The sequence below is a fragment of the Trichechus manatus genome, unplaced genomic scaffold (assembly GCF_000243295.1).
Source record: "Trichechus manatus latirostris isolate Lorelei unplaced genomic scaffold, TriManLat1.0 scaffold00174, whole genome shotgun sequence".
Lineage (NCBI taxonomy): Eukaryota > Metazoa > Chordata > Mammalia > Sirenia > Trichechidae > Trichechus > Trichechus manatus.
The window spans coordinates 3,883,549-3,897,344 of NW_004444110.1; the positions used below are offsets into that span (position 1 = coordinate 3,883,549).

Below are 13,796 nucleotides of genomic sequence, written 5' to 3' on the forward strand. Positions count from 1 at the left end.
TGTGGATCCAAGTAAAATGAAATCCTTGACAACTTCAATCTTTTCTCCATTTATCATGATGTTGCTTATTGGTCCAGTTGTGAGGATTTTTCTTTTCTTTATGCTGTGCTGCAATTCATACTGAAGGCCGTGGTCTTTGACTTCAGTAAGTGCTTCAAGTGCTCTTCACTTAGCAGCAAGTAAGTTTGTGTCATCTGCATAATGCAGGTTGTTAATCAGTCTTCTCCAATCCTAATGCCCCGTTCTTCTTTATACAGTCCAGCTTCTCGGATTATTTGCTCAGCATACAGACTGAATAGGTAAGGTGAAAGGATACAACCCTGACACACACCTTTTCTGACTTTAAAGCACACAGTATCCCTTTGCTCTGTCCGAACAACTGTCTCTTGATCCATGTACAGGTTCCACATGAGCACAATTCAGTGTTCTGGAATTCCCATTCTTCGCAATGTTATCTGTAAGATCCACACAGTCGAATGCCTTGGCATAGTCAATAAAACACAGGTAAACATCTTTCTAGTATTCTCTGCTTTCAGCCAGGACTCATTTGACAACAGCAATGATATCCCTGGTTCCCTGACCTCTTCTGAATCCGGCCTGAATTTCTGGCAATTCCCTGTCGATATACTGCTGCAGCCTCTTTTGAATGATCTTCAGCAAAATTCTACTTGTGCCTGATATTAATGATATTGTTTGATAATTTCTGCATTTGGTTGGATCACCTTTCTTGGGAATAGGCATAAATATGGATCTCTTCCAGTCGATTGGTCAGGTAGCTGTCTTCCAGATTTCCTGGCATAGACAAGTGAGCACCTCCAAGTGCTGCATCCATTTGTTGAAACAACCTCGTATCATAGATAAAATAAATTCCCAATGGATAATCATTTTAAGTGGAAAATTAAGAGCATAAAATGTAAAAAGCCAAACAAACACAGATGACTATTCTACAATCTTGGGATGAGGAAGAAATTCCCATGTCTGGCATCAAAGCTAGCAAACATTTTAGTTCATGATATTAAAAAAACAAAATCACTAAAAATAATATGAAAGGCTAGAAAACAAAACTGTAAAAAAAAAAAAATTCTGCAATGCATAACAAACAAAAGGTTCATATCCTTACAGGGTATATGAAGCTCTTACAAAACAATAAGAAAAACATGAATTGTCTTACTTATGCATAGCTCCTATACACATTAACACTGTCTTATACCTAATACGCCTAAAAATATTTATTGAAAGAATGAATTGGCTTAATGTTCTCTAATGAGATTATGGAAAACATGATGCATACTTTAGATGGGGCAGAAGTCAATTATCTAGAGCTTTTAAAGCTAAGCAGAAAAATTCGAAATTGTTATGTGGGTTACCATACGCTTAGAGAAATGACTAATGAAAGCTCTGTTTTACTTTGGTTACTGGACAACTGTGAACAAAATGGATTAGAACAGAGCAAGAGCAAAATTAAGCAGATCAATCAGGAGTAGGCAAATAATAATTCTAGATTAGAGTAAAAGCACTCAAGAAACATCCTGAGAAAAAGATTAAATACCTTAGAATAAAGTAATATAATAAAACTCTAAATTCTAGCCTAGGGCTGTGCTTCTCAAACTTCAACGTGCATAGGATTCACTTAGCGATCTTGTTAAAATGCAGATTCTGATTCAGTATACCTGAGAGTCTGCATTTCTAACAACCTCTCAGGTGATGCTAATGTTATTTGAAGATCACATTCTTGAGCAGAAAGTGTAAAACAGATAAGAATTATGGAAGAATTTAGATAAAGGGAGGCAATTTTCCCAGAATTCTAAATAATGACAAGTTTCCTATTATATGCTTTCATACATCCCATACCCTTCCTTCTTAGCGCTTATCAAAGCTGTACTTTTACATTTACTTTTGTGATTATCTGTTCAATGTATTTTCCCCTACCTTAATTCAGTGCTCTGTTTGGCTTAACCTCATAGTGCCAACACAGCATATATCTGGCACTCAATATTTAGGAAGTGAATGAATGAGTCATTGAATAGAAATACTGTAAGGGAAGAAGGTTTGAACGTAGGAAGGTATGTGAAGGACACACAAGTGAAAAGATACATGTGGACTAGAATAAAGATAAAGCCTGCTGATGCAGATTTGGTGGCTGTCATACTAGATATGAGCATAGGCAGCTATGTAAGTAAATAAAACAATTCAAGGATATATAAAGAGCGAAGACTTATATGCATAAAGAGAGAAGCTTTGTTTTGTTGGACAAACACCCAGAGAGAACCCAGAGGAAGGGTGAACAAAAACTGGAGTCAGACAAGGGATTAGAAAGGGAAGAAAATATAAATAATAATAAAAAGGTTCTGAAATACAGATTGGGCAATTAATTCAGAGGCAAGGATGGAAAAACATCTTTCTGTGAATATGCAGAGATAGAAGTCAGATTTCAGTATGTTAAGAAGAAAGAAGGCGATGGGGAGAGGAAGTAGCAGTTGCAGACACAAATGTGAGGTAATACGAGAGCAACTGGGGCAAGATTAAAAAAAAAAGGCTGTTTCCTTTTTCAGATGAATAGGAAACATATTTGTGTTTGAACATGCCTATGGGAGCCAGGATGGCACGTATAAACAAATGAAGTGGTCTTCGTACTGGATAAGAGAGTGGTGGGGACTGAATCAAATGAGAGTACAGACCACGTATCAATAGAGCAGCTGACCCTCAGCTCCACCAGAGGATTGTTTTACAGGAATAAGAACCTAGTATTGTCAACATTTCCAGTTTTGTTTTGTTTTCTCCCCAAGAAATGCCAAAAATCTGGACATGTACATAAATATTTCTGATTTGGGTTAAAAAAAACAGACTGACCTATGGGGCACCACTTTACTCCCTCTGGTCTAAAAAGAATCTCTGAGTTAATCAAGAGGTAAATAAAAGGTTTGTTGAACAGTACTAAGAACGTGGTTAATGTTAAACAGCATAAACACGCAAGGAGCAATGGTGTTATTCCATTATAGCAGAAGTGAGGAAAGGTGCGGACTGGTTCAGCAAACGCTAAAGAGGATGGAACCAAAGGAAGCAATAAAGTATAGAAGAGGAAGCCAATCTAGAGTACAGAAAAAGAAATGTAGGAAGGGTAAAGTAGGAAGGTTTGAATGCATGAAGGTCCATCTTAAAATAAAAATGATTATCGTTAAAAGAAAGCTGGAAACAATTTAGTGAAAAGTGAAGATCTTAGATGAAAATACAAACATAGGTAAAACTTTGATTATGAAAATTATACAGATTCATTTATATTATTCAAAAATTGAACAATAAAGACACAAAAATCTTTTAATCTGACAATATTTAAAATTAGATAATGAAAATAGTCTTAAATATTATTAGGTATGCAATAAGAGATAATGACAGGGAAATATTTTGCCTTGAAAACATCACACAATTAAGGATAAGAAGGAAGCACACTGTCTAGCTGAATTCTGTTTTTAGCCCCCTTTGTTGAGTTTGCCAAAAATGCTTGGAGCCAGTAGAGACAGGAGATAGACATCTGGCCACTTACAACTATCTGGATCAATGCCATGTTCATACATGTTAAAGAGGAGACAGCAGGTTAATAAATTAATAACCACTATGCTGGTCTGGTCTGCATTTAAAAGTGACCTAAGTGACATAACATTTCAATTTCCTTTCTTATTCAAGAGCTTCAGACATCCTTCAATTGTTATTCTTACGTGCCTTTGAGTTGATTCCGACTCATAGGCTCAAACATATTTTAGGTGGGCAAGGCAAGTACTATTATTCACTCATTGAAAAGATAATCACTTAGAACTTCTTATATGTCAAGTGCTACACAAAGCACAGTGGTAAATATAAAAAATTAATCAGTCATGAACAATGTCATGAAGAAACATATGCCTAATAGAGGAGATAACAGAAAACATGCAAAAATAACTAGATAAAACCCTAAAGAAATATAAGTAAAGAACTTATATCTAAGAGGAGATTAAAAAAAAAAAAATAGAAAGAAGATTCAACCATTCAAGGATGATAGCTTTTCTGTTTGAAATAAAAAGCAAATGTCAGAATTCAGACTCTCAGTTTCCAATCATTTCTAACAAGCCACATTAACACAACTTTTTTGCTAAACTTTCAAAGCTTAGAGTCATTCATCCTTAATTCTTCATCAGTTTTATTGTTTACACTTTATTCCACGGTACCCCTGAAGATGTTTAATTTTCCTATCAACATTACACAGAATAAAATCTTTTTACTCAACACAGAAAAACTGACATCATAGAAAACTCACACCTGATCCTGCTGATTGTTAACCAGAAAAGGCAGGAAAAGCTATCTGCCAGGAACAAAGATTTGTATGTCCCAGTTCCCTATCTATCTAAATCTCTGCAAAGACTGCTGGTTCAAAGGACCAGGACAGTAAGTTTCAGAAAGGAGTTTCTGTTTGAATGAAATAACATTATTAAATTCTGCTTCTAAACCAGTCTCAAGACCTAAAGCTACTACTCCCATTTTCATTCCCTAACTTGATACTTCTATCAAAAGTAACTGATATTTGTTTTACAATTATAGGCTGCTGGGAAAACTTATTTCTAACACTAACTCTAGAAAAAACACCTACAACACAAATATACAAACTTTTGCAATAAAAGCTTGAAGGGGGAAGCAGAATGAGAGAAGTCAGTCCTTAGTTATCATTGTAAATTCCAGTAACAGTTCTACTAACAGACGTGAGCGGGGAAATATTCTAAACATACTAACAATAGCTTTGCACTTTAATCAGTTAAGGAAAAAAAAAAGAAAGAAAGTAATATCTCTTCATTCATCATTCCCGTTAGCAGATCACATAATTCTGTTAACATTAAAAATGTCTATGTGTTGCATGAACACTATAATTATTATTTTTGTTTATAGAAATAAAATAAACATTAGTGAAAAAATTAAGCTCTATGAGGGCAGGGAATTTTGTCTGTTCTATTCACTGATTTAAGGAGCTATTTTTAATGAAGAGGGACTATCTTATCCTCCCCCTATACCAGTATACTTCTTGGTATGTAATAGCCAATTTGGAAAAAAATGCACGATAGCTATTGCATGAATGAACGAGTATAATTTTCTGAGCTCTGTTACTTACTTCAAGGAGCCCTGGTGCTACAATGGTTAAGTGCTCACCTGCTAACCAAAACGTTGGCTGTGCAAACCTACCAGTGGCTCTGTAGAATAAAGACCTGACAACTGCTCCTGTAAAGATTACAGCCTACAAACACACAAGGGAAGTATTAGTCCAAGAGACAGAAAGGGCCACATAAACCAGAGACTTCATCTGCCTGAGACCAGAAGAACTAGATGGTGCCTGGCTACCAGCAATGACCACCCTGACAGAGAACACAACAGAGAGTCCCTGATGGAGCAGGAGAAAGGTGGGGTGCAGAAGTCAAATTCTAGTAAGAAGACCAGACTTAATGGTCTGGCTGAGACTGGAAGAACCCTGGAAAGCATGGTCCCTGGATTCTCTATCAGCCCAGAACTAAAACAACTTCCGAGGCCAACTCTTCAGTCAGGGACTGTGGGACATAAAGTGATACTCATGAGGAGTGTGCCTCTTAGCTCAAGTAGATACAAGAGACTAAATGGGCAGCTTCTGTCCGGAAATGAGATGGGAAGGCAGAGAGGGTTAGGAGCTGGTTGAATGGTCATGGGGAATCAGGGGTGGAAAGGAGGAATGTGCTGTCACAGTATGGGGAGAGTAATTAGGGTCACATAACAACGTATGTATAAAGTTTTGTATGGGAAAAAAAAAAGATCACAGCCTAGAAAACCCTAAGGGGCAGTTCTACTCTGTCACATGGGGTCGCTATGAGTCAAAATTGACTCAATGACACCTAACAACAACCTAACAGGTCATGCAGTGGGCCCTGGTGTTGCAGTGGTTAAAGCACTCGGCAGCTAACCAGAAGGTCAGCAGTGCGAACCCACCAGTCGCTCTACAAGAGAAAGATGTGTTAGTCTGCTTCCGTAAATATTTATAATCTTGAAAACCCTATGGAGCAGTTCTACTGTCTTACAGGGTCGCTATGGGTTGCAACAGACTCGACAGCAGAGAGTTGGTGGCACAGTGGTTAAAGTACTCGGCTGCTAATCAAAAGATCAGAGGTTCGAATCCACCAGTCACTCCAATGGAGAAAGATGTGGCAGTCTGCTTCCTTAAAATTTGTTGCTGTTAGGTGCCGTTGAGTTGCTTCTGACTCATAGCGACCCTACGTACAAAAGAATGATACACTGCCCAGTCCTCTGCCATCCGCGTAATAGTTGTTATGCTTGAGCGCACTGTTGCAGCCACTGTATCAATACATCTCGTTGGGGGCCTTCCTTTTTTTTTCTCTGACCCTCTACTAAAGATTTACAGCCTTGGAAACCCTATGGGGTAGGTCAGTTCTACTCTGTTCTATAGGGTCACTATGAGTTGGAATCGACTTGACATCAGTGGGTTTGGTTTTTTGGTGTTCACTGATACATCTCAAGTTAAACTCTACCTAACACACAGAAGGTTCTCAATAAATATCTCTAGCTGAACTGTGCCTAAAACACAGAAGTCTCTCAATAAATATTTGCTATAAGAATGAATGAATGAATGTCAGGGGAAATGTCCAGACAGCAACTAAACCTCTGAATCAATAAAGTATAATACTATACTAGGTCAGAAGGAAAAGAAAGTGGCAATATTTAACTAGGTTAACACGAAGTTCCTCGCAATCTAAAGTTATCATTAAGAAAAAGTCATTTTGATAAACTGGTAATTAATAAGTTACCACTTAGCCATATGATCTCAAGTAAGAAGTTAGCTTTCAGTATTACATATTCATATCTAGTATCACTGAGGGTAAAAACTAAAAAAAATTAGGAAGTAAAAGTGAAGAAAAGGTTACGTGGATAAAAAAGTATTCATTATTGGTTACCTCAAACTTCCCCAGCCTTGTGGATCTGAGAGTAACTAAGATTTTCCTTTATCAATTTTCTCTTACTATTGTTTCACACATGAATATACAAACCATCAATATTATCAAATTTTAAATGCTAAGTAACAATACAAATCTGGCTTTGGATTTTGTTTCTGTCAAAGGTGAAAAAAAGATTTTACTTCTCTTTGCTTATAGATTTGTGTTTTATCTCCTGTCATGTTATAATTAGCTACATCCGTCTCCCTCACTATATCGTAACTCCTTGAAAACAATGATCATCTGCCTCATTGTCTCTCTGTTGAATTAGATCTATCCCTGCCTAAATAAAATACATTCCTATTAAAATTCTCTAAAGAACTGATCTAACATGTCGATCACTAATAAAACCTATAATAAAATCTTGACTATCTGTCAAAAGTAGAGGCCTAGATCATCTAATGCCACAGACTATGAAAAAATATTTTGTTTTTTAACTTTGAACTAGATTCTCATGTTTGTATTTGAACATGGTTGTATTACAGATTCAGTCTTAGGGGAAATGTATCCCTATGAATTATCAGAAACCAATACCAAAGTTACTATAATTTATTTAATGATTAATTACTTTAATGATGAAGGAAAAAAGTGATTCATGTTTTCAAAAGATCCAGTAGGAGATTCAGTAAAAACCAGTTGCCAATAAGTAGACCCTGACTTGTGGTGACCCTACGTGCATCAGAGTAGAACTGTGTTCCACAGGGTTTTCAATGGCTGATTTTTCAGAAGTGTTATCACCAGGTCTTTCTTCCAAGGTGCCGCTAAGAGCACTTGAACTGCCAACCTTTGGGTTAGCAGTCTAGCACATTAACCATTTGCACCACCCAGGGACTCCAGGAGATTAAGTAAGAGCATCAAAATGGTCTAACAAAATATAGATGGGGAATACAAAATGATTAGCTGCTTCTGTCCATCAGAAAAGGAGTGCTGGTGTGGTTTTTACACATAGCTCTAATTATTCCCTATTTCCTTTCGATCAGATAATAACTATAAATCACGCAGGAAAAAAAATTAATATGAGGAATATTTGAGTAGGAGGCTCTTTTCCAGGAAAAATCCATGATATTATAAGATATGCTCAGGATCAGAATATATTAAAAATACAACTGTCAGACTTAATTTTAAATATTTAAAGCTATTAGAAATTTACATCTGAATTCCAGTAAAATAAATTACAGTTATAATTTCACAGACTAAGTTCACTGAAACTGATTTTCTAAGGTAACAATAAATCCAAATAACTTATGAAATCACTTATAACAAAGAAATTAAAATTCAGCTCTTCAACTAGCAATGTCTTCAGAAAAAGCAGTAAGTCAAGAGGGAAAGAGCTGTTTCTACACAGAGACCTTAAGTCTCTTAAACAGTATTATACTAAAGATTTGCATTATTGTATCCCATTATTACTATTATAGATTCTATATTGAACACTGTCCATCAAAACTGCCATCTCACATTTCCGCCATAGGCATCACCTAACAGAGTTCCTCGTTCTTTTAAGAATGAAATAACCAAGTATCAACCCTGATTTAGATGGCTAACAGTAAAATACAACAGATTTGCTCTGAGTTTTACTGAACTATATTTACACATTAAAAAGTCCGGAACAGTATCACACCTCCAAAGACACCTATGCCTCACAGACTTTAATAAACTCCTCCCGTGTTTGAATTCTATACCACTAATTATAACTCTCATTCTATCACTTAATCTGAAGTAACCTGAAAACTGCACTCAAACCAAGACTATGACACACCTCCTGTCCTCCAACTTCGCCATCCACAAACTTCTATTAAACTACTCCTCTTTCCTTCGAGTCCCCCCCAAAAATTTCTACGATTACAAACATATATAAATATATATATGTGTGCATACATACATACACACACACACTGTGTATTTCAAATCCCACCTCTGCCACGTTTACCAGCCTGTATCCTTGAACAAGCTGCTTAGGCTTTTTGTGTCTCAGTTTCTTCATCTATAAAAAGGGGATAATAACAGTACCTACCTCACAGGATTATTATGAAGATTAAATGATTTAATACTTGTAAAGCATTTAGAGGACTGACTGGCACACAGTGCTTACTTTCTTTATTATTTTTATTAAATATTTTCAATATCATTTAAAATGTACAGGATTTCATACCATTATATCTGAGGACATCACAAGAATATCACTTTTTCCATAGCAGTTCAAATCCTGTTCAAATCCCTTCCACGGTTCACACTCACACACAGACACAACACACACATAAACTAACCTCCAGTGTATACTACATCAGAATCCTTAGGGAACAAACTCTGGCCTGCTAAGAACTGCTTATTGTGGAGGGAAAAAGAAGCATATGGCAAAATGAGTACTAAAGCACACATGATGCAATACCAAGTACAAAATAACAACTTGCCTGCTTCTTTTCTATAGAGGGATGATAGGCAAAGAATGATTTTCAAGGAATATTTTCTTGAACACATTTAGAATCCAGAACCACTTTGAAAAGTAACTTACTCACTTCTTAGTCCAATCCATTTACCATGAAAAAATGCTTAATTGAGGTTAGGTATAAAACATTCTTTGCATCACTCACTGAAAGTACTTAAATGATTCCGAACTGTCACTATTTTATAAATGTCACATACTTCAAAATATCATTTACTTGATAGGGAAAACTCCAAAACACATTAGCAGAGTTTCTTCAAATTCTTAATGGCCAATGAGCTCTTGTAAAGAGAACCTTTCTTATGTAAAGAAATGTTAATATTATAAACAAAAAGATTGCAGATTCTATCTGAGTTCCTCTCAATTCAGCTCTGTAAATTCACTTTCCCAGAAAACGTAGTCTAGTTTCCACATAGCTAGATATTCTTCTCTACCATAGGAACAAATTCCCCTTACCAACTTCAGGTAATGTTAGAAAAGAAAATAAATAATTTTCATAAATTTGACTTTTTTTAAGTTTCTACAGTGCTTCATATTCTGTTAATAAGTTAAATTAAAAGGCATACTTTATAATCGATATAATACTATTCAACACAAAGCTTAAGTTTTGTTTCCTTCAATATTCAAAGTACTTTTACAAAACAGGTGTATTCATAATCACTGATTATTTCCAATGCACAGCATTAGTAAAAGTACCCCACAAAATAAGAAAAACATTAAAACTCTTTAACTTTGTCATACATATGAAGCTGAAAACCATGACATTCTTACTGTTACCTTTTAAATGCTTCAGCTGGGTTTCTCTCACATTCTCCAGGTTGTAGAAGACTTTGGACTGCTGGATCCCTTAGCTTGTCCTCATATCCTTGGAGTAGTCCACTGCGGCAGATCTGGGCAACAAGACCCCTAATAAACCCTCCAACACACAAAGTATCAGAGTCCTGGGCTTTGCAGAAATGAAAGGCCAAAGCTTGGCGATGTAAACCTCTCTGTAAGCTTGTAGGTGAACTTGGCCACAAGAGCTCAGTACACAGGGCTGTCTTGCCACTGCCAGGCCCTCCTACCAACAACACACCCCAGGCAGCCCCCTTTCCAGAGGCGACACTAGCATTATTTCCAGAATTCATTACAAGGGATGGTGTGTTGACAGCACTATTGCAGCAGTTACTTTTCTCCTGAAGGCAATGCTGAAGCTTGTGGAAAACCCACTCCCTACAGTAAAACTGCTTCCCCTGCAGTAAACTGGTTTGAGCCATTTTGCAGACTTTCTCTTCCCAAGGATTAGTCATAACAGGTTTCTTATCTTCGACATTTGCTAGAATCTGGATACATCAACACAGGTCTTTATATCCATTAGGGCATAACTTGCATATTAAGTTGACTTTGAATGACAGAGTAACCAGTCACAGTAAAATTCAACAGCCACAGAGTCCACTTGCCAATAGAACGTGCATGGCTTTATTTGGCTCCTTACTCTTTGATTAGTAGAGAATGTATTAGTTCAACTGTTTAACTGATGGAAAAAATGCCTAGTTCCAAAGCTCTGTAACACTTTTCCTATGTCTTGATGGATCACATAATTCCATGGCTACATCTGGAGTTTATGTGACTGTGGATGTTTCAAGTATACAGACGAGACAACACATCTGGAAAACTGAAGAGAGAGCTCAATCTTTCAATCTGTACAAGAATGCCTCTCCAGATTCCAAGTGTTAATTCTGTATCTGAAAATTAGATTCAGAAAATGTGTCCATTACAGTAAATGTCATCAAAGAGATTACACTTATACAGTACTTAGGTTGCTCTGCATTTCTTGTTGAAGAATAGTCATTCAAAGTACTAGACCTTGACAGTTTCAGGCATCTGGGCAACAGCCAGGGAACTGCCTTAGATATGGTCTCTTATGTGGCAGAAATAACAGACTACTGTTAACAACTTTTTAATTCAAAGCATTAATAAAATGTGTTTTCAAGACAGTAGATTCTTAATGAACCTGTTCACAGGTCTCTTGGTTTTAAGATGTCTGGATAATGAACAATTTCCACGAGTAACTAAAATAAACAAACAGAAACATCTTAGTGTAAAATATCATAAATTAAAAGCTTATTTATCAAACAATACAATTTACCAGTTTAATTAATATCAAAAATCCATATACTTCATCTTTGGCACCTACATAAAGTTGGACAATTACCCCACCAAATCAAAATTACGTTTTTCTTTCTCTATTTTTGTTCCTCTATAGTTATGCTTCCCACATTTCAATCAAGTTATCCTAGATTTTTAAAATCTCACTGTAGAAAGGGGGAAAATGCTTATGCACATACAGTAACATCCTTAACTCTGGCCAAGAAGGTCTTTTGTACTAGATTGGTAGAATAGCTCCAGTTAAGGAAGAGCCATTCACTTGCAATTCAGTCAGTCCAAGGACTGTGTCTACAGCCACATTTCTTTGTTGATAGTTTGGAAAATCTAGAAGATTATCAGGGTTGTGACTGGATGGGAATTAGTTTTTTAAAAAGTGAGGGGTGTGGTATTCTTACATGAATGATAAATCCACACACAAATACAATGTGAATCCCTCCTTCTCTGCGCCAAGGAGAAAGGTTTGGGAATGAGGGTCGGGAATGGAATCTCTTACAGTGGCCGGAGAACTGGCTGCTGGGGAGAATGCCTTCCGAGGCAGGAGAGAGATAAGAACTAGAGTGCTTCAGTGCTGGTGGGTGTTTGTCTACAGTTCCGGCCCCCCGTTTCAGCTGATATAGACAAAAGGAATTCCGGGATTCCCGGAGACGGGAACTACCCTCGGTGTGTGCCGCCCCAGAGAGCCACAGGAGGGCCACCTCGCAGACGCCACGGGTGGATGTGCAGCCTGTAAACTGAGGTCTTCCCTTCCAGAAGGCTGGGAGCGCCTCCGCACCCCGCCCCGCCCCGAGACTGGGGTGTGTCTTTTGAAGGGGGAGGGGGTGCCTGAGGTCCTTGCTAATCCCTGATGTGGGGTCGCCTCCGGTCGGGGTCCAGCTCTGCGCCCCCACCCTGCACCCTGGTCCCGCCTTCGCCCGGCCTCGGCTGTGCGAGGCAAGAGGTCGGGACTGGAGGCTGGAGGCTGGAGAGGTTGGGTCAGGTCGGAGCCCCAGTCTCAGCCCCGAAGCTTCCGACCTGAAGGAGGGGCCTCGCTTCCACCGCCGCCGCCCCTCGTTACCTCGGCCCCAGCCGCCGCCGTGCCTGCCGCTGCACCTCTCAACCTCAGACACTTGCTTCGCTGAGAAGCCGCCGCCGCCACCGCTCCCTGGACTCCAACAGCAGTCGCCTCCTCCGCCCGGCCTGGGGCACGCTCCCAGCTCCAGCTCCTCCACTTGGCTTCTGGCGATTGCCAGTTGCAGCTGCCGCAGCAGCCTTGGTCGCGCTCCTCCCAACCCCCACCAACGAACCGCCGCCGCTGCCGCCGCCGTCAGGGCAGTGACTGTCTCAGCCAGCCCCGGACCCGGTCTGCTCCGCCCCGCCCCACTCCGCGGCCCCGCCCGCCCGGGCCTAGGCCCCGCCCCCGCCCCGCCGGTCGCCTTTCTTTGCCCCCCAGGCTCCGCCCTCTTTCTTTCCCCTCCCCCACCGCGCCGGCCCGTCGCCGCCCGTGCAGGGTCTTGCGCCGCCGCCTGGGACCCGCTGCCTGCGCGGCAGGGAGACCTTTTGGGGGACAGCCTTGAGGCCCCGCCTTTCTCGGGGTGGGCGGAGAACGGGGCGGGGACTGCGTTCTCACGTCCCCGAGCTCACGCGAGTCGTTGCCCCCACCCACCCAGTCACCGCTCGGCCCTGAGCCTTTCTTTGTCTTCCAGGCCGGAGGGACTCGCCGGTTTTTGGGGCCGTATCTGCCCCTATGAAGGGCAGTTGGGTAAGGGGAGTTTGCAAACCCTTGCCTCCGTCCTGCTCCTCAGCCGTCTGAGTCTTTCAATCCTTTAAATTCCGAGGGCGCTTTTTACTTTCTCAGCCTGGGACCAGGAGAAGGAAGGAAAGGACGGAGAAGATTGTTGCCAAAATAAAAATAGTAGGGGTATAGGGCAAAGTTCTCAACCGCCGCCTGAAAAGGACGTGGCCTCCACTAGACGAAGGGTGAAAGCGGGAGTGACTGAGCCTCAGGCCCCTGCCCTTCCGGATGGCTGGATGACCCTCAGGGGCCACTATTGGCAGGAAAGTCCATGGTCGAGGTCAGAATGTAGAGCCAGATGAAACGCCCAAGAGGACCTGCCCACGGGGCAGTTACTTTTGAACCAGACGCCCCAGTTGTTTGCACACGTGGACCTGGGTTATTTAGATTCCAAATTTCTGCTGGGAAAAAAGTACTGTCAACTGGCGGAGTAGGAAATGTGTTA

The 13,796-nt window shown here is 39.9% G+C and overlaps 1 protein-coding gene across 1 annotated transcript in view; it reads right to left on the bottom strand.

Moving 5' to 3' along the window:
* ANKRD50 (ankyrin repeat domain containing 50) overlaps positions 1–12,897 on the bottom strand; it is a 62,621-nt gene extending 49,724 nt beyond the window's left edge. The window contains exons 1-2 of the mRNA XM_004386859.1: positions 12,635–12,897; positions 10,210–11,483 (exon numbers count right to left, since the gene is read on the bottom strand). Of these exons, the coding sequence (XP_004386916.1) occupies positions 10,210–10,721 (512 nt within the window). The 5' untranslated portion in view covers positions 10,722–11,483; positions 12,635–12,897. The remainder of the gene's footprint in view (positions 1–10,209; positions 11,484–12,634) is intronic.
* Between the last annotated feature and the right edge of the window lie 899 nt (positions 12,898–13,796).